Source organism: Theropithecus gelada, chromosome 2 (genome assembly GCF_003255815.1).
Source record: "Theropithecus gelada isolate Dixy chromosome 2, Tgel_1.0, whole genome shotgun sequence".
Taxonomy (NCBI): Eukaryota; Metazoa; Chordata; class Mammalia; order Primates; family Cercopithecidae; genus Theropithecus; species Theropithecus gelada.
In genome coordinates this window covers 86,341,047-86,360,979 of record NC_037669.1, presented here as the reverse complement: position 1 = coordinate 86,360,979, position 19,933 = coordinate 86,341,047, and the positions used below count along the sequence as shown (strand labels likewise).

At 48.5% G+C, this 19,933-nt stretch overlaps 1 protein-coding gene across 4 annotated transcripts in view; it reads left to right on the top strand.

Annotated features, from left to right (window-relative positions):
- CACNA1D (calcium voltage-gated channel subunit alpha1 D) overlaps positions 1–19,933 on the top strand; it is a 326,868-nt gene that overhangs the window by 269,445 nt on the left and 37,490 nt on the right. For 2 of the 4 annotated variants that reach the window (XM_025375479.1, XM_025375478.1), the window contains 5 exons: positions 5,967–6,050; positions 13,922–13,966; positions 14,372–14,500; positions 16,747–16,812; positions 18,494–18,585. In XM_025375479.1, coding sequence (XP_025231264.1) covers positions 5,967–6,050; positions 13,922–13,966; positions 14,372–14,500; positions 16,747–16,812; positions 18,494–18,585 — 416 coding nt within the window. The remainder of the gene's footprint in view (positions 1–5,966; positions 6,051–13,921; positions 13,967–14,371; positions 14,501–16,746; positions 16,813–18,493; positions 18,586–19,933) is intronic. The other 2 variants (XM_025375481.1, XM_025375480.1) reach the window with 1 other exon arrangement.

Here is a 19,933-nt window from a genome sequence, read left to right as displayed (position 1 = left end):
CAGGGTTCTCCACCGAGTCAGGCATACCTTCTAGGAGGACTCGTCAGTATCTCTGTTAGGGGACACAGGATGGCAGGGTTTCAGTTGCTTCATAAAATAAATATACAAAGTGAGGTAAGACAAAATTCTTACTGGTAGGTGAGAAGACATTCCTTCTCCGAAGGAAGAGTTAAAGAAAGTTGAGAAATCTGACCTTGAGGACTTATTTTATATAAAGGAGCCTGATGCAGAAACCGGGCCTCCTAAGAGAGCATATTTAGAGGGAAATGGCCTAAGGCCATGAGAGATGAGATGACCCAGCCTCTGCTAGCCCGGAGGGAAGTGGGAGGGGGACCGAGGGAGGAAACCCCCCGCTGGGAGCCTCCATGGTGGAAGAGGCCATCTCACGGCATGGGAAGAGGTGTTTTGGAGCACTGGTCAGGCAAGAGCGGAAGGTGGTTAGTAGCCGAAGTGCAAAAGCATCCTGGAAAAGCAAGCAGATGATTTAGCTGATTGTGGGTTCCCGAAGGGAAAGTCCACCAGCTGGGCATTGACCTGGTGCAGCCTAGGTCATACTTTCAACTTGGGGTCGACCGGGCCTCTGTAGGGTTTTCAAAAGCAGGCCCTAGTTTAGGTGAGACACAAGCCCCATTCTCCAAGCCTTTCCCTCCAGCTGCTGGAATTCTCCAACAAGTTCTCTTGCTCCAAGGAGGAAGATTGACTAAGAAGGGCCTTTTTCAAAGCGCTGGCTACAGCAGGTATAGAGAGCACTTCTGTGGAGTAAGAAGAGCCTGGTCTGTGTGGGATTCCCTCTTTGTGGGATGTTACCACCTGGCGTTTCATCCAGGCTGCATTCTAGGCCAGGTTGTTTGCTGCGGTTACCGGCCTTCTCCAGTGAGCCATGCTTTGTTCCCATCTTAGTCCTTTAAAGCACTTTGATCTTGATTCTACCCTGAAAATATACTAATTTATACTCCTAGCTACTTGGGCTGGAAAAAGTAAGGAGAAATTAGGTCTGGGGAAAGAAGAAAGAGTTTTGGTGCTGTCCTAATGCTGCTGGGCAGAGCTGATGCAGAATGGGCACTGGGTCCTCTGGTCCCGTCTGCCTTCAAGGGCTCTGTTTGCTGCTCCAGGGTCCCCTGCAGGAGTGAAGCTTCTTCATGATCTTCCTAGAGTACCTTTTCCACCTGCTGGAGAGAGAATTTGATACTGTTTTTTTCAGTTCTTCATGACCCCATCTATTCTAGGAGATTTACTTTTAATGGCAAATAATACTTGAAACCAAATATTACTGTCTTAGGAACTTTACGTTAGGCTTCTTGTTGGGCTCCATCCTGTCCTTTTGACATTGAGGTTTCCCAGAGCCCTCTCCTGGTCCCCTTCTTGCCTGGTAAGATGCATACATACCAGAGCATTAGTGGCTACCTCTGTGGCATGCGGACCTGCACTGCCCTTCTCTCTCCTGAGCTACTGTGCCTGGCTGCCTTCAAAATGGTCTCCCTGCCTCTGGCCTCAGCCCTTCTACCTACTCCCTTTGTAAGCCCAAAGCTGACCAGACCACTCTTGCAGTGATATTTTGGCACTGGCCACCTATTGCTTGAGAAAGCATATACCATTTTCTTAGTCAAATATTCAGAGTCCTCCATGAAGCACTGGCCCCCGTGTATTTCTGCCTTATTTCCTGCCATTCCCTCCCTGCCATTTCTTCTTCCCCACCCCATCCCAGAGTGTTGGCATGCTAGACCTCTCCCTGCCCATGCGCCTCTGCCTGGATGCCCTGCTTCCTCTTTGTTATCCTTGAAGGCCTGAGGGAAATGTTCTCTCCTGTGAGACAGCATCCTCACCAGCCCAGCCAGAGCCAGCCCTCTCGTCTGCTCGTGCATCTGTTGGGGGCCTACTATGCACCATCGTTACCAACACTACTCCATGTCTGCCTCTCTGTTTGTTGGTAAGCAGCTGCTTGAGGTCTCAGGCTGAGTCTTCTGTCTCTGGCTGTGTGGTGCCTCATGTGATGCCTGTTTCCTGGTGGTAGCTCAGTAAGATTGGTGGAATAAAGAAAGGAATAAAGGGATGATCCTGAAGGTGCAGCCTCTGGACATGAGATGATACCTGCTTTTCTATCGCAGGGTATCTGGGTAGAGCAGAGTGGAACACATCTTCCCTTAATCCCCCACTTACCTTTGGAAAGGCTTTTGCTAGTTAGAAAGCTGTCAGGCATAGTTTCTGCCAAAAGTTGGCACTTTGGGTTATCGCTTGGGTCAGATGCTACCCAAATAATCCCTGCCAGAAACAGGGAAGAGATCTGGCTGCCATGGTCAATGACAAAAGGCACATTATTTATACAGGCTTCTTCCAATCTGCAGATGAGAGTGAATCTAGGCAGCAAAAGGAATCTGGACTTGGGCCACTTTTCTTGTTTCCCATTTGCAACCATTCCACAAACATTGCCCCCTTACCATGTGCCACACCTGTGTCATATCCTGGCAAGGGGTCCAGGAATAAGAAGAGGTGTGCCTTCTGGGAACCCACTGTCCAGCAGGAGACAAACATTGATGGATGGTGAGAATAGTGTTCTTAGAAATAATGGTGCTTCCTGACCCTGAGGCCCACGTTAGTCTGATTTATAATTTTAAGAGTCAGAGTCAGAAATGTTTCTGCGTAACACATATTATTGCATGTGGCTGACTTGCTTGGTCTTTTCAGACAGGTAAAGCTGGACACAAAAATAATATAGATTTGACTGGTGGTTCCACTTGAGAGGTTCTGGCCTCAGAATTCAGTTGCAGGAGAACACATCATCATAGGCCAAGAGGAGAGAGCAGGGAGAGGGGCTGGCCCTCTGTTAGGAGTCATGTCTTGTCTTATCTTATCTTCTGGTTACAAAGGCAATATGGTGCCTTTGGTGGGTGAAGGGTGGGGGAACTGAGTCATACCACTTGACAGTGATTTTATTAAACAAGAGGCTACTAAATAGGGAAACAGTATGTGGGAAGAATGGGACGGCTGGCATTTTCTCCCTCCCCTGGACTCCTGTCAGAGCCCCCTGGTCAGGGCCTGTGATTTCAGTCACCTGCCTCCTGCTTCCTAGATTAAGGGTGTCCATCACCCTTCAGTCCATCAATCATTCTGATTTGGGCAAAGTTTTGTGAGTGTAAGGGGTTTCTGGAGAGAGAGTCAATGAAATTGCCAAAAATTTCCAACATCCCAAGGAAATGTTAAACCCCTATTGTGCTGATTTAAAGGGATTTTATCCATCACAGCACACCAGCATTGAGGATATCTTATAGGCCGATGGAAATGGCCTAAAGGAGAGAACACTGATAATTCTGGAGAAGAGGAAGAGAGGAGCTGTTCAGGAATAAAATCTCAAAGCCAGAGGCTGGCCTCCAGCACCCATGTGGTGGGTTTGGCCTCTGGGAAATGACATAAATAACAGAGAGAAGCGGTGCACACGGTACAAATGCAGGCGGGGCTGGGGCACACTCCACAGCAGGTGCGAAGGGCAGACCCTGGGTCTCCTCTGCCCTGTCAGTACTCTGGAGCTCTAGTTGCTACTCGTGACCAAATGTTTGATCAAGGTATAAATACCTCCCTAGAGGGGAGGGGAAGGATCTCTGCACTTTCTTTGGCTTTTGAGTTACTCTTAACTCCGGGAAGAAAAGGGCAGGCTCTGCCCCTCCAAGTGTGGTCTGTGGCACTGCCACCAGTCGGAGAATTGCTTGTTATCCATTCGCAACAGGGGCTGTCAGCTCTAACACTAAGCACATTGATTCAGCTGGCTTTCTTGTTAGGAGACTTCCTGGATGAAGGAAACTCTGCTGTGTTCTCTTACAACCTGAGGCTAGCTCTTGATCTCACCTCTGACTGCTGGTCTAGACCTCAAAGGCAGCCCATCTCTGCTCAGTTTTGCCAGTCAAGAATCATGAATTCATGCAAAGGAAAGCTAGAAAGCATAAGCTGTGCTGTTTTTAAAATAGACCTTCCCATTAGACTTTTATACATAGATTGTCAGATATGGAGCTCACAAATTCCTTTGGTCTGCTGATAGATGGGCCAGGGAGGGTAGCAGTCAGTGAGGGTAAAATGGGAGAGAGGCACTGTGATTGTAGGGTGGGGAGAAAGGTGGAGAGTTGGTTAGAAACCACGGCGGTTGGGTGGGGGGATCTTACATTATTAAGATGAAATTTAAGAAGCAAACCCTAAGTCAGTGTCGTAGCTCCCCCGTAAATGCACCTGGACTGATGAACGGTGACTAGAATAAACGTCTCTACTCCAGCTGTTAGGACAGTCCGCACGTCCACATCTTCTATACTGTCGCAAAGGCTGTGGCTCTGCAGTGGCTGCTTCTGGGTCTGCGTTTCATCACAAGTTTCTGGGACCTGACACCTCAAAGTACTTTTCGTTCTGATTTTCTTAATGCAGCTCTAAATGTAACCAGTTGTAAACATGCTGGGCCCTGTTGTATATAATTTGTACCTGAATTTTCGTTTCCAAAAAGTGTCCAGACTCTTTGGAAAAACACAGTTGGTTTATAGACAGAGCTGTTGATCTTGACAGCCAGTCCCTTGCCCCTTTGGCTCTCTGTGCAGTATCTCCCCACCTCCCTCTGCAACCAGGAGCTTCCCAGGGGTGTCGAGAGACCACAGGCACTCATTTAGCACCTGCTGTGCTGATGCTAGAAGAAGATATAAAATGTCTGGCACATACATATAGATTTTAAGTCACAATTGTGGGGATGTTGTACTCTCAAAATTGTTGCAAGATAGGAGGACCTGAACAAACAACCAAAGCTGGATGACAGGCAGGGTACAAGTTGGTGGACAAAGGAGACATTGCACATGCCAAGCACTGACTGGGTTCAAGGGTCTGGCTAGATAATGGGGTTAGAGAAGTTGGGGGACTGAATATGTAGCACAGTCATCATCCTTCAGGGCTTTTGGTTGGTAGAGCTGCAGACAAAGACCCCACGTTCAGCAATCAGTACATAAGAGATTCAGAGTCAGCATGAGGGAGTGCAGACAGCCGGGGCTGGGAAGGTTCCATCAAGGAGCATTTATCTGACCTTGAAGAAGGGTGAAGTTGAACAGATGGAGTTGGGGTTAGGCAGTTAGGATTGTAGAGACATCAGGAGGTGGGGAGGAACCTGGTGCTATTTTTGCAGGATGGGAAGGACTCCTCTCAGCCTAGAGGGTGAAAGGTGGGAGGGAAAGAAAGCAAAACCTGAGATGGAAGAAGGAGCCTGTTGGCTTCTGTGGAGGACAGGGGAGCCCTGGAACATCCTCTTCATTCCATACTCTTTTCTACTATAGAACCTGCCTTGACTTCCCCTCACTAAGCACCACCCCCACAACCAGGAGCCAGTGTCTCTGCCACGACACTGTGCCTCACGGTGCCTGTGTCCCTGTAAGCCATTATCTACCCGTCTGTGTCCTCTACACTGAGAGTTCTTTGAAGACAGGGACTTGTGTCAGTCATCCTGCCACAAGGCATGGCCTTTGTAATACAGGCTGGACTTGCAAGGACTGGAGAGCGTTGCTGGTCCCTTTGAAGGAGCACAGAAATGGAAATGTGTGCAATGCCTGGTGACAGTGCTCTTTAAGTGGGGTGAGTGGAGATTCTAAGGAAGGAGTCCATCAGCTTATGAGGGTTTGGGATCATCCCTCTGGGTCCTAGGACAAGGTTGCCAAATTGCCTTCCTCGGCCCTGCAGATATTCTGCTTGGTTTGGTGCCACTCAGGACCATGAGTGTGTGTGCGTGCGCGCGTGCATGTGTGTGTGTGCGTGCACCTTCTCTCACACATAAAGGTGCACAACCACCCTGCTGTGCACCTTTCCACCAGTGGACAGTATTGTTACCTCCCCTTTGGCTTTCCCACTCCACCTGGGTGCCATGGGTGCGGCAGGGACTCGGATTCGCCCCTATATGGTCCGTGCGGCGGGTCATTCATACATGCTCATAAACGTCTGCCCTCGCCTGCTCTGTCCAGGGGTATTTTAGTGACGCCTGGAACACGTTTGACTCCCTCATCGTAATCGGCAGCATTATAGACGTGGCCCTCAGCGAAGCAGACGTGAGTATGCACCTGGCGTGGCCGCCACCTGTGTCCTCTCTTCTCTGTCTGTGCATACTCCGCTCCCTGCCCTGCAGTGGCATCACCTGGACAAGTCACAGATCCCAGTCACTTGATCTGAATCTAGGATTTCCTAATGAGAGCTGTAGGCAAGAAGCATTTCAGGGTAGAGCCTTATCCCAGGGCCTTTTGTAGACACAAATCACCTTTTGTAGGATAGGCCTTTTTGCAGCATTTACCCCGGTCACTAGTAGGCAAGGTAAGATAGGATGTCTCTAATTGTTTTCATTTGCTGTGTCAGAAGTGATACCCACAGTGGCGTATCTTTAACATGTTTATTTTAGGGGGATGTTTCAAGTAGCCGTGTGGCGCGATGCTAGAACGTTCCCCTTTTATAACACTGTCCTTTTCTTCTTTTTTCCTGTGGTGCTTCCTCTCCTCTGTGGCTTCTGAATGCTTGCCCTAACAGCACTATTTCACTGATGCATGGAACACTTTTGATGCCTTAATTGTTGTTGGTAGCGTCGTTGATATTGCTATAACTGAAGTGAATGTAAGTAGCAAACTTTGTGTCCTATATCGTGGTTGTTTTCATTCAGTCTGACTTAGAAGAGACTAGAGGCCCTGCCCTTGAATCTCCACACACTTTAGAAATCCAGACACAAATTTATTTTTGAAAGACTAAGGATAATTTGTAGTTTCCTCTATCTCACCCCATCTCTATCTCCTTCCTCTGAGGAAGAGTGGGGAAGTCTATGTGGAATCGCCGTTTGGTGTGAACAGTATTTCAAAAGATCCAATTAAAGCTATGAGGGCTGGGAGTTAATTGTGTGTCCGTGTGAATGTTGTCACTCACCAGCTGTGTGACCGTGGAAGTCATCCGAGTGCTGTGTGCCTCAGTCTTTCCAGCTGTACATGGAGTTACTGATGTGCACCCTTGTCCCCACGATGGTTCTGTGAGGGCACAGGTGGGAGACCCCACAGCCAGCTATGCCCTGAGCGTATGGCGGCTGCTGCTGGTGCCCTCACCTGTACCGTGTCTGCTCTGAGTCTGACTGGTGACACTGGTGAACGTCCCATGCCCAAAGGGGGATGCCAGCCAGTGGAAGGCTGCTTGGGGCCAGGGAAAAGAGGGCCGAGTGCGAACCAGGGAAAGGGGGTCAGTCCACATTTGTTGCATCCAGTAGATTCATTCGAGGGGGAACAAGGGCACTAGCAGCATTGTAGATGGAGTGAACCGCTCTCCCTAGAAGCACTCTGAGCACCTTGCGCCCTGCAAAATTAAGAAGCATGAGAAAGGGAGCTCCTCCTTCCGCCTGGCTCCCCTTGGGGCTGACCCGTGCAGACAGGAGGGGCTCAGGCAGGCAGAGCCCTGTCTACCTGATCAGTTCCCAGTTCATCAGCAAGTCTTAGCGGGCGTCCAGTGTGTGTGCCCAGGCTGTGCAGAGCCTTTCGAGAGAGTGGGCGGAGCACGGGGAGGGACTGTTGTGTGGTATTAGCTTTTGCTCCACAATGTCCAGCCCACCCCCTGCCCCTGATGCTCTGCCTGGTGACATCTGCAGGGTTGAGGGTTATAAGGTCCATCCTGGTGCCCAGACAGCCTGCATCACACAAGGACTGTGAAATCCCTTTATGCCACCTGTCTGGGGCCATGCTGATCCTGGCGTGTGAATAGTAAGATAGCCACCAGCCTGGTAATCCCAAGACCTGGCCGTTGCAGCCCTAGTTCCGAACTGACTTGGATTCCAGCTCCCTCACGGGCCAAGTAGGGTGAAAAACATCTACCACGTTGCCGCAGCTATGTTATAGTGGTAAAATGATCTGAATATTTGGGAAAATGCTTGCTAAAAACCCCAAAGTTTTAGGGAGATACAAGTATTATTCTAAAGTGTAGGTTATCCCTGTAATAAGTAAAATGGACTGTCAGAGACTGTGCCCATGAGGGTGTGATTTAAGCCTCGTCACGCCACGCTATGACAAGGCACTCAGATGGTATTTTGCTAGACCTAGGTATACACATATTCCAACTTCTAAAGCCCAGACAAGTAAATTCTACTTTATGTGAAATGTTCCATGTGTCAGCTATAAAATTGCCATTCATGATATGTAAATGATGCTTGGTTGTAAAATAAGCTGGTGCTAATGGGAGAACAGCAGGTCCCTAACTGGGCTGCCCTGAGCTCTCTCCCAAGTTTATGGCTAGACATCTGCCAGCTTAATCATCTCACAATGCAAAGTGCTTACAATCTACGTGGAGGTGTATTTACATGAAAATTCTGGAACATACCCTTCTGTGAGTCAGAGATGGTCTATAATGGAAACGAAATACAATAAACTAGTAGCTCGGCATCTCTCCCTGGACTGCTCAGTGCTTCAAGTGCTGTGCAGGTGGTGGGTGTAAACACTTAGCTTTTGGGCACCAGGATGTGGCCAAGGTCTGTGCACCTGGGGACACCCAGCTTTCTCATGCCTGACCTGCCTGCTGGCTGTCAGGGGTGTAGCACCCATGTACTCAGGGACAGCACGCGCCCGGCTTCCTGGCTGCCTCACATGTGCTGCAGGCTGGCCCTGCTCCTCCCGCTGCCCCTGTCCCCTGTGGCCCAACTTTGTTCCTCGGTGTCTCAGTGTTGCTGTGTTCACCTTGCACCAGTCAGGAAAGGGGCAGGTCTATGCTGAAGGTTCTAGTTAGCATTTGACACTGGGGTATCTGTGCAACACAGGCTTTCAGGGGGGCCCTTGTTGGCATGCAATTAAACTTTCCAAATCACATAGGCAGACACTCCCATAATGTGCTTTCAGTCAGTGACCCTTTTCCTGGTCAACTGTGGCCCGAGACCAAATATATTCCTCAACCGTGGCAATGCCAGTTCCCTACCCCGGGCCAGAGCAGAACACCACCTTCAGAAATCTCAGTGTCTCCCTGCTGGGCCTTGGAACAGAGGAGTTGCTCAAGGCCACCTTCACATTTATTCCATCTTTCAACACACATTTCCCGGACATCCACCACTTACAGGCTCTGGGCTAGGCTGTCAGGAGGCGCAAAGATAAAAAAGGACTGGGTATCCTTAACCTCTGGTATAAAAACATGACAGTGGGACTGTTGGTTCCGACACCCACTCCCCTCCACATGTGGTTCCCCTGGGGAGCAGTGCACATCACATCCTCGGTGGCCTTGTCCCCTGAGCTGAGGGGTCAGCTGGGCATGAACACCTTTGGTTCATCGTTGGCTGGTTGTAGCTGTCATAAGTCATCATTGTTTGCAATGTTTAACCTGCTGTGCTGTCTTCCCCAAACTCTGTTGATCTTTCTTTTCTGTTGCCTAATTGATTTTCATGTTGGTTTTATTTTTAGAAAATTGTAGCGGCAAGTATATATAAGCATATATACGGTGAAGTCGTTAAAGCAAAGCACTTCTAAAGACTGTGTGCTTGTTTTTGGCCTCTCCACCTTTGGTTTTCACTACACTTCACAGGACGTGCTAAGGATTGGTTGCAATCACCTAAATTGTTCCCCATCCCATAGACTGTCATTTCCAGCCTGGGGCCATCTTGGTCAGTCACGCTTGGCTCTGTGACTTGCCAACATAGTCTTCCAGAATGAATGATCTGGCTGAGAAATGATTGAATTCAGCCTGCGTTTGTATTCTTTGCAAAAACGTTTTGGGTAGTCCTTTGCATGGTCCTGCCTGCATGTGCACCAGCCTGCTCCATCCTAGTCCCCCTCCCATGTCCCCACACCCCGCTCAGTTCCTGGTTTGGCAGCACTCGTGGACTTATCTCCATCACATTTGGTCCTAACCTCACCAGGCTGCTAAAATGTCACACCACGACTGGTGGGCTCCCTCTTGCTCCATCCGTCTTTGATGCCTGTTTGTTTCTTGAATGATGAAATGACCCAGCAACATATTGTCCCTAACCCAGGGATGGCTGTCACTGACATTTGTCTCTTCTCATTATCATTAGTGTCTGGGAGGCAAAACACTTGTTTAGAAGCCATGTCTGTCTTATTATTACTTACTTTGAAGGAGCAAGTAAAAAGTCATTAGGGAGCTCCCTCTCAGAGACCCAGGAATGGTCCCTGCCTTTTAAGGTGCGCCATTTGGACCAGGTGGCTGAGAGTCTCACTCATCTTCTTTTTGTGACCCCACAGTAAGGTTGTGTAGTCCCCCATTTCATATGCGAACCCTTTCCCAGGAGCCAGCTTAGCTGGGCACTGGGTTGCGGACACAGACCAGCAACCCCAAATAAAGAAGCCCTCCTCCCAGAGGTGTTACTTGTGAGCTCAGAAATAGAGGGAAGCTCCCCCAAAAAACTGGCTTCTCCATAATGCCTCGGGTTACCTGGCCCAGCTGTTCTGGGATGCTGGTTTGCTTCCTATCTGAATTAGAAAACTGCATCCTCTCAGCTCTTCCAAGCACAGATAGAAATTTATACAGAAAATGAAATGGACTGATTTCATTGATTTCACTTGGGAATCTCAGGATCTTTTTGACTTCCACAGTTACAGGGGGCTGCCCCAGGGCCTACGTGGTAAGAGCCTGCTTGAGAGCCCTGTAGGAGGAGGCTCGAGGGAACATCCGCAAAGCCCCAGGAATCCGAGGAGCTTTCTGGACCCTGACATGTAGTCCCGCCTCCTGAGGCTAAGGGGCTGTCTCCTGTAGGGTTCCCAGTTGAAGAATGTGACATGTTAGGGTGGGAAGGAACTGCCAAGTTTGTCTTGTCTAAGCACTGAGGTGACACTGGAATTCCCCCTATTGAAAACTGATTAGCAGCCCCTTGAGGCCGTGTTTGGAAAGCTACCTAGTGAAGAGTCCTTCCCCAGTCTGGTGTCCCCTAGGGGTGTCCAGCATAGCGTAGCCTACTTGCGTTGCAGCTCCACCAGTTCCCTTCATGTTCAAGCCTCCTCCATCCCTTGTAAGGAAGATGGGGATGTAGTCTAATCTCTTTCTCTGCATCTGAGTACTAATCCCTCATCAACCCGAAAAGAACCCACTGTCCAGCCACAGCAGCCTGAGTGGGCTTTTGTAGTGACCCCACTCTGTATGGCTGCTCGAGATCTAAAGGGCATTAGCTAGTATAGGCCACCTGTTAACTACTTGGGCCAGCTTTACCCTGGCCCAGGACTGGAGTTCTCAGCTCTGGCAGTGCACTTGAATCACCAAGGAGCTTTTAAAATTCCCAACATGCAGGTCTGGTGCAGTGGCTCGTGCCTGTAATCCCAGCACTTTGGGAGGCCAAGATGGGCAGATCACCTGAGGTCAGGAGTTGGAGACCATTCTGGCCAACATGGTAAACCTCCTCTCTACTGAAAATACAAAAATAAGGCAGGCATGGTGGCGGGTGCCTGTTATCCCAGCTACTCAGGAGGCTGAGGCAGAAGAATCACTGATATCCTGTAAGCAGAGATTGCAGGGAGCCAAGATCATGCCACTGGTACTCCAGCCTGGGTGACAGAGGGAGACTCCATTTCAAAAAAAATAAATAAATAACAAAATAAAATTCCCAACATGCAGATACGCCCCACATCCATTAAGTAAGAATCCCTGAGGTACGACCTGGGCTTCAGAGATTTTGTTGAAGATCCCCAGGTGGTTTTACTGTGCAGACTGGCATGAGAGCTGGCCTGCCCTTTTCACTGGGCTGACATTTGTCATTTGGGCAAAGCCATCCTCAGGGTTATATTTTGGCAACTTGCACTGTCCCCCCTGGGCTGCCAGTCACATCCTCCCCTGAAGCAGCCCCCCATGCCCAGTGGTGCGTGGCGGGAGGGGGTGTCACAGGCACACTGAGGGTGCACGAAGCCTGGTGTGCTGTTTGCTCTTTCTTCCTCCCTCCCTCGTATGTTATGCTGCCCTCTCCCTTTACAAATGCTGTCTCTTCTTCCCTTTCGTTCTTTTAAACAAGAGAATATTCACGGTTTGAAGTTCATAGTCCATAGGTTGTCACATTTCAAAGATATCAGTTGAAGAGATGCACACTTCAAAATTCAGTTCAGTTGCTGACTTTCACGAACCCTAAGGAAGGGGGCCGTGAATGGCTATCAGACTTGAAGCAGAATAGAGAGAGGCACGCAGGAGGGTCTTAGGCCGGACTGTGGCCAGGAGCGCCTTCCCTGACCAACAGGCCCCTTACTGTCTTGCAGGTCTGATTCATAAGTCGTGCATGTTTCAGGATAACTGTAGCGCTGTCTCTCTCGTGCACACTGCCTGGTCCCCTGAACACAGGCAAGCAGAGGCGTGCATGCAGGCATACTTAGCATGCACACTCACAGCCCATACTCCAGCCAGACAGGCAAGAGTGGAGCCTTCCTGTGCACAGCCTTAGTGAGAATGATGTGGAAGATGATGAGAACTTTAACAAATTAGTTCCTTCATTTGTTAAGGTCTTAAGTTGAAAAATATTGTCTGTCCCTTTAATGAGGTGATATTTCCTTTGAGATGAGCCAATAGAAGAGGGTAATAAAAATAGCGATCCTGGGTTTTTTATAAACCTGTGGCAGAGTTTCATTCTGAGTATCCCAGGAGAAGCAAGGACCCCTTTAAACTCTGTCAGAACCTGTTCCTCTTGGGTTCATAGTCACATTACTGAATTTCAGTTTTTCTATGATATGCTGAAACCCCTTATTTTCTGTGAATTTTGTAGAATTTCTCTTTGGTCTCAGGAGGTAGCCCTTGATGCTAGAGAGGCTTCAGAACTGAGCTCTTCCTTTCCCCAGATCCCCAGGGAGGAGGCCCTCGAGAAGTGCACACATCCAGACATGTACACATGTCCCTTAACTTTGCAGACACACTGTACAGAAAGCCTCCTTGAAGCCCCTGACCAGAAGAGCCTCATTTCTCTCTGTCGGCTCCTGGTGACACCGAGGGGAAAAGAGAGGCTGGCACGTGCTGGCTCTGGTTCCACTGACTGTTGCTGTTTAATGTAAGGATGCCTCCTGGTGCTGGCTGGAGTTTGCGTCCAACTCCTCTGTGTTCTCTCAGACACTTTCTGAACACTCAGGTAGTGCCAGGCACCATGCTGGGCACAGAGTGGAGTGAGGCAAGGCCCCTGCCCTTCCTGCGGGGGGTGGGGGTTGAGGGGCCGGTGAGCACCAGTCATTACAGATTCTGCATCCTGGGGCCGAGGGACAGGAGCACAGCCAGACCCTGGAGGAGGTGGAGCTGCTGAACCTCGGGGGAGCTGGTCCTCTACTGTTTCTTCCAAAGACCCATACAGGGACCTGCACTCTCTCTTGTGTGAAAGCTGTCTGAGCTGTGGGGCAGGCAGCGAAGGCTTCTGTAGGGAAGCCCGCCTCTCTCCTCCTCGCCCTGACTCAGTCTGTCCAGCTCTGCAGCAGCCCCGCCAGAGAGGCTGTTGTCAGACATACACCACCCAGGCGTTTCGTCTCATAGGAACAGAGTGTGGTCCAAGGGGGTTTGCGGCCCACAGGCAGGCACCACTGTTTGCCCCTCTGCTAGAGACATTCTGTTCCTCAGGGATAGGAGGCCTGCTGCAGAGCGGTTAGTTCCTGAGACCCACAGCCCCGACTAAGCCAAGAGAACTACCCTCCTCGTAAGAAGCGGGGCAGCACTCTGCAGCTGTCTCTAGGAAGAGTTGAGGTCTTGCGGCACTGCCTTTACTGGATGCCTGTCAGCCTGGCACGGTGTGTCCTCAGATGTGAACTAGAAAGTGGTACTGTGCCTGTGCCCATGTCCATGGCTGCCTGCCCTCACGTCCACCTCCAAGGAGAGCCACTGGTATTTTCTCAGGGAGGGAGCAGGCGTGGTGTCCAAAGACAGGAACCACACATTTTTTTAAAGGGGGAAATGCTCTCCAGAACCATTGATTCCTTCCTGGTTCATTAATCCATTTTCAATCTTTGATTTCTTAAAGCCAACTGAAAGTGAAAATGTCCCTGTCCCAACTGCTACACCTGGGGTAAGATCAGTGACTAGTCCCCAGGGGCTGGGCCTTTTCCTTGAATTTATTTGACCATGTCGAGTTTTCCACTGGTTTTTCTGTATTCTCCATGATTGTCCTTCCAGAACAGTGTCTGCAGTGGTTTGCATTCATCATCAGTGTCCAGTACTCTTGACCAGCCCAGCGTTCTCCTCTAACACAGTAGACTATGTGGACATGCATGTGCTGTGTGGACGCAGTTTTCCAAGCTCTGTGTTTTAGCATGTAACTCTTCCTTTCATATCATGCTTTTTAAGATGAAAAGGCCCTAGAATCACATCTTCAGTTCTTACCTCTGTCACCTTTGCATCTGTTGCTGTTTTTCTGAAAGTGTTGCATGTTCTACTTTCCATTGGGTTTGACCTCTCCATGATAACCCTTCAGAACTCTGAAGAGAGCAATAGAATCTCCATCACCTTTTTCCGTCTTTTCCGAGTGATGCGATTGGTGAAGCTTCTCAGCAGGGGGGAAGGCATCCGGACATTGCTGTGGACTTTTATTAAGTCCTTTCAGGTAAGAGCCACGCCTAGGACTTCTGTCTTTGTCTTTGAAGATCATATGTAAGTCAGTGATTGTCCCCATCCTAGAGGACCCAGGCTCCCCCTGTGTGGCCACTCTGTGGACCTAAGTCAATAGAAAACATGGAATGCTGGAGAGACCCAAATCAGCATTTCTTGGGTCAATCACATGGGATTACTTGCCTAAAGGAAACAGAAGAGAAAGCAGGAAGGATCCGTAGCTGAGAGATCTGTAGCATTTCCAAGACTGAGAGAGGTGTGAGGCCTGCAGCCCTGCAGTGCCCCCGGGATGCCTGGTGGTGGTGTGTGAGGGCCGGGTCCCAGCAGACAGCCTGGAAGCCCAACGGCCTCTCTCTGACAAGGCTGCAACAGTGCTGTCTGTTGGCTAGTCTAGACACAAATCAGAAACTACCACCTGGGGCAGCCACCATCACTGGGTTATCCTGCTCCTGACAGGGTCACAGAGTTCGAGATATTTAGGCATATACCATGCCTCATTTGTCACCTCTTATTCTCCAGGCTGGTACAGCTCAGTTCCAGACTTTCCCAAGTAGAACCAGCTTTTCCTGTACCTGCCAGTACCCTGCCCCAGATATTCTAGCCTTCCGCACTGATTCCATTTGGAAGAGAAGATGTGGGAAATATAGATTCTTATTAAAAGGTGGACCCATGTAGGGAATTTGTGGATATCCACAAACATTAGAAAGTGACTCCTGTATCTTCATTTTTTAAAATAATTTAACTATTTTTCATTCAAAAGTTATAAATGTTTACCATAACAAATGAAGCTGTCCAAAGACATAAAGAGAAAGTTCAAACTTGGCCCTCACCCACCTCTGGGGTAACCAGTATTACCCTCCCAGTAAGCATTTGTCCCTAGTGGGTGGGATTTTCACAGGTAAAAGGGAGAAGGGACAGCAAGGGGGGTGGTGCAGGCACTCACAAGGGAAGTCACCGGTCCTGCTGGGGAGAATGAGGTTGGAGGAAGGTAGAGTGGGGGCCTCAGGCAGGTGAGCGTTGGACTTGCTAAGGCACAGAATCCTCGACAGTTATTATTCATTTAAAGTACCAAAACTTGGGAACAAACTGCTATAAAAATAGATAATTCAAAGGTAATATTATCTCACTTTTTAAATAAATTCTTAAAGATTCAATCTGCCACAGATAAGAAAGTCGTGTTCCAGAGCAGCAGTTCATAAAAGCAGAGAAACTGTGCAAACAAAAATCTTAAACATTTGGCAATCTAGGAAGAAAATGTACTTAGGTATGTTGAGGAAAGCCTGAAACAAATCCTGTGGAACCCTGCTGAGCAGTCCAGCTGCAGGGAGGGCCAGGCTGGCGGGCACAGGTCAACAGCTGGCACAGGTCTGAAGGTGGCTGAGCACCTGTGGGCCACTGACTTTCTGACAAGCTCTCTCGGGTAGCAGAGAAAGCGGGTGCTTTAAGCGTGTGTTCCCAGAATTAAGCCTAACACTCTGGGCACCCTATGCAGGTGGACGTGTTGGTCACATGTGATGAGGCAAGACAGCAGTTGACAAACATTCGATGAAAGGATGGGGGCTCTGTCAAACACTTGTATTTGGTGTTTCTGAAGGGAGCCACACTTGGCGACCCCCCAGCTTGCTCCTTTTCTTCCCTGGCACAGCCCCCCAACTTAGCAGTTCTTTCAGAAGGTGTGCATCTTAAGACAGGTATTTTGCATTCTACAGCCACAGCCAGAAAGTGGTTCTTCCCCTCTGACCCAGTAATTCCACTCCTAAGACTTCACCTTAAGGAAATACTTCAGCAGAAGCAAGGTGATTTTGCATAAAGATATTCCTTTGCAACATTATCTACAATACTACCCCCCAAAACATACCCACAAAAGAAAGTGGAAGTACTCTAAATGTCCAGTGTTCTGGAATAGTTTGATCAATTGTAATTTCACCCAGAAAATCCAGTAATGAACTTAAGAATTATGAGAGTTATGTGTCTGTGTTGAAAATGTTTAGGATTAGGCTACAGGGTTAATGACCATGGAAAGCACATCCTGCCTGTGATATTGTAACACTGGGCGTGCATGTGGATGGTGTCATCAGGACTAAAGTAGCTGGGCAGGGCTGGGATTTAAACAGTTCTTCCTCACTGTCGATGTTCTTTCATGGTAGCACGTGGAATAGAAAGGAAGCATGTGGCCACTCATGGGTCTTCTCAGTCTGTGCCAGCTGGCCAGTGCTCATCCAAGTGCCTTTTCTCTCCCAGGCACTCCCGTATGTGGCCCTCCTCATAGCCATGCTGTTCTTCATCTATGCGGTCATTGGCATGCAGGTAAGCTCCAGCCATCTCACCCTCAGGGGCCCTTTCACTGGGTAGCCCCAAATCTGTGGCAAGATGTATCTTGACCAAGTGAAGTAGAAGCGTCGTGATTTTTTCAGCCAAATGTCTCTGCTGAAGCCATACATAGGAAGACGAGAAAGACACGGCTGCTTAGGAGAGAGCTCCAGTGGAGGCCCAGGCTCAGAAGAATGTAGCGAGGTTAGAATGCACCAGGAAAAATTGCATTTCATGGCAGAAGAATTATGCTTTATCATAACAAAGTGAAATTCACTTGAAACTAAATATTTCCAGATGCTAAGACTGAAGAGAGAAGCATGTGGCCCCTCATGGTCTTTTCAGTCTGTGCTGAGCCATCACAGGGACAGAAGGCGGGTGCTGAGCCAAGTGCCTTTTGTGACCATTGTTGTGCTTTAGTAGCTCACCTTTAAAAAGAGGCATGAAACTGGGCTCTTCTGTGACCCAAGCAGAGGGGCTACACCCTGCTTCCCAGTTCCTCCTGGGGGTGGGAAAGGGACTGGGCCTCCCTAACAAAGGAGCCCTAACACCACGTGGGTGGTGGGATGGGTTGTGGGTGGAGGGAGGCAGCGTCTAAGAATGGAGGCAGTCGAAGAGCCCTAGTGGCTCTAGATATCTGCTGGCAGGCTCCTTGCAGATTCTCCACGTGGGCAGGTGCTGTCTTTCAGGTAAACGAGGGATGTAAGTGAGAAAGAAGTAAAGTAATTCTGTGATTCTAGGGGCAGAGAAATGGTAGTGCTTTTTTTTTAAATCCTGAAAGCGTAGAAGCATTTGCAGGTATCTGGGAATCTTACCAGGAGTTAGGAAACAAAAGTCAGCATACTTGAGCCTCTGTGATTCAGCAGCACGTGGCGCTGTGTGCCCTGGAAGGTCTTTTATCACATATGTTCTCATATAAAAAAGCCATCTCAGAACTGCAAGCTGCATGGCACACACCACCCCAGATTCACCCAGCAGGCATTTGTAAGCATCTGCAGGCTTCTCTAGAATGTCAGTCTGCTTCCTAAATCTCACAAGTAAAACTCTTTACTACCTTCCCGTTGCCGTGAAGGTAAAGCCCACTCTTCTGCCTGGGGCTCACAGCCCCTGCCTGTTGGCTCCTGACCTTGTCTCCAGCCTGATCTTTTTCTGTTTGCTCATCACACATGTTACTTTCATTCCCTCGGTATCTATGCTGTTACCCTGCTCCTATGTACGTGGTGCTTCCTCCACCCGAAACACTCTTCACCTTTCTTATCACCTGATGTATCTTTCAGTTCTGAGTTTACATGTCACTTCCTCCTAGAGGCCTTCCCTGACCCAGCCCCCCAGCCTTGGGTAGATGAGCCTGTCTCATCTTCCCTGTGTATCTGGACCACCCCAGCATCATTGGGGTTTGATGTTGCCTGGCTACCTTTGTGTCTCTACCCCAGGGTAAGGGATCCTCAAACGTGAGACAGTGCCCCTCTGGAGCACCATGTTCCCAGTGTGTAACCTGCTGCCTGGCACATGGTTGTGCCTGGCAGATCTTTGTTGAATGAGTGAAGTGCCAGGTACCATGAGAAAACCCTAGTTAGTAAAGATCAAACCTGAGTTAGTTCTAAATTCACATATGGATTTTTTTTTTTTTTTGCATGATGAAATCTATTCTCTTTTTCCTAACAACTTCTCCACCTAGATGTTTGGGAAAGTTGCCATGAGAGATAACAACCAGATCAATAGGAACAATAACTTCCAGACGTTTCCCCAGGCGGTGCTGCTGCTCTTCAGGTGACTGCAACTGGCTTGGGTGGTGCTCCTGGGCAGGGGTTGTGAGTCTCCTGCTAGGTCTGGGTCCAGAGGGACGGAGGACATAGGTTATTAAAGCAGCATGCATTTCCCAGTTGACTGTGACGGCTTTTTGTTTTTGTTTTGTATTCTTAAACACGGACCCTAATTAATTAACACTAATTAATTACTGTTAATTATACAAATGTTTAAAGTAGAGAAGACACAAAAATAAGCATCCATTTATACAAAGACTATTAGTGCACTTGCATCAGATGATGGCTGTAAATCCAAGGGAATTGCAGCAGGACCTCCAGTTACTGTGATAAGTTGCACTTGAAAATCAGCATTTCAAACACAGGAATTTTGTTGGATTGTTAAAACCAACAAATCCCGATTGTGGCTGACATAAGGTTTATCAATTTGGGAGTAAGCAGGGACACTTAGGCCACCTGAAAAATTGTAGGATGTATGTTTATGCATGGAGGCATGCACTTAAACACGACCAGGAAGACAGAAACTTAGCAAAAATGTCGCGGCCTTTTGCACAGCCAGTGGAGAACATCCTAAGATGTACAATTTCAGATTTTATGGGATTACTTTAACTTTGTGAAACAAGCTGCCTTCATAGTGAGAGAACTTTCTAGAGATCATGAAGTATTTCTAATGACTCTAGTGACTGACAGGTCATTTGCAAGTTAGGTGGTTTCCAACTCTGCCTTCAACAAAATTGAACAGAGAAGTTGTTAAGTATTTTGGTCATTAAAAATAATTAATAGGCCGAATGCAGTGGCTCATGCCTGTAATCCCAGCACTTTGGGAAGCTGAGGTAGGTGGATCGCTTGAGCCCAGGAGTTCAAGACCAGCCCAGGCAACATGGCAAAACCTGACTCTGCTAAAAATACAAAAATTAGCCAGGTGTGGTGGCGACTGCCTGTAGTCCTAGCTACTGGGGAGGCTGAGCCTGGGAGGTCAAGGGTGCAGTGAGCCAAGATCATACCACTGCACTCCAGCCTGGGCAACAGAGCAAGACCCTTCTCAAAAAATAATAATAATGATTAATTACTGTTAATTATACAAATGTTTAAAGTAGAGAAGACACAAAAATAAGCATCCATTTATACAAAGACTATTAGTGCACTTGCATCAGATGATGGCTGTAAATCCAAGGGAATTGCAGCAGGACCTCCAGTTACTGTGATAAGTTGCACTTGAAAATCAGTAGGAATTTCACATTTCCATTAATTCAAATTGGATTCGCTTCAAATGACTTAAGTTTTTCTCTAATTATTAGTTTTTGTCCCCTAAGATCTAAGCTTTAAATTCCTTCTTTCCTCCACTAAAGCCCCCT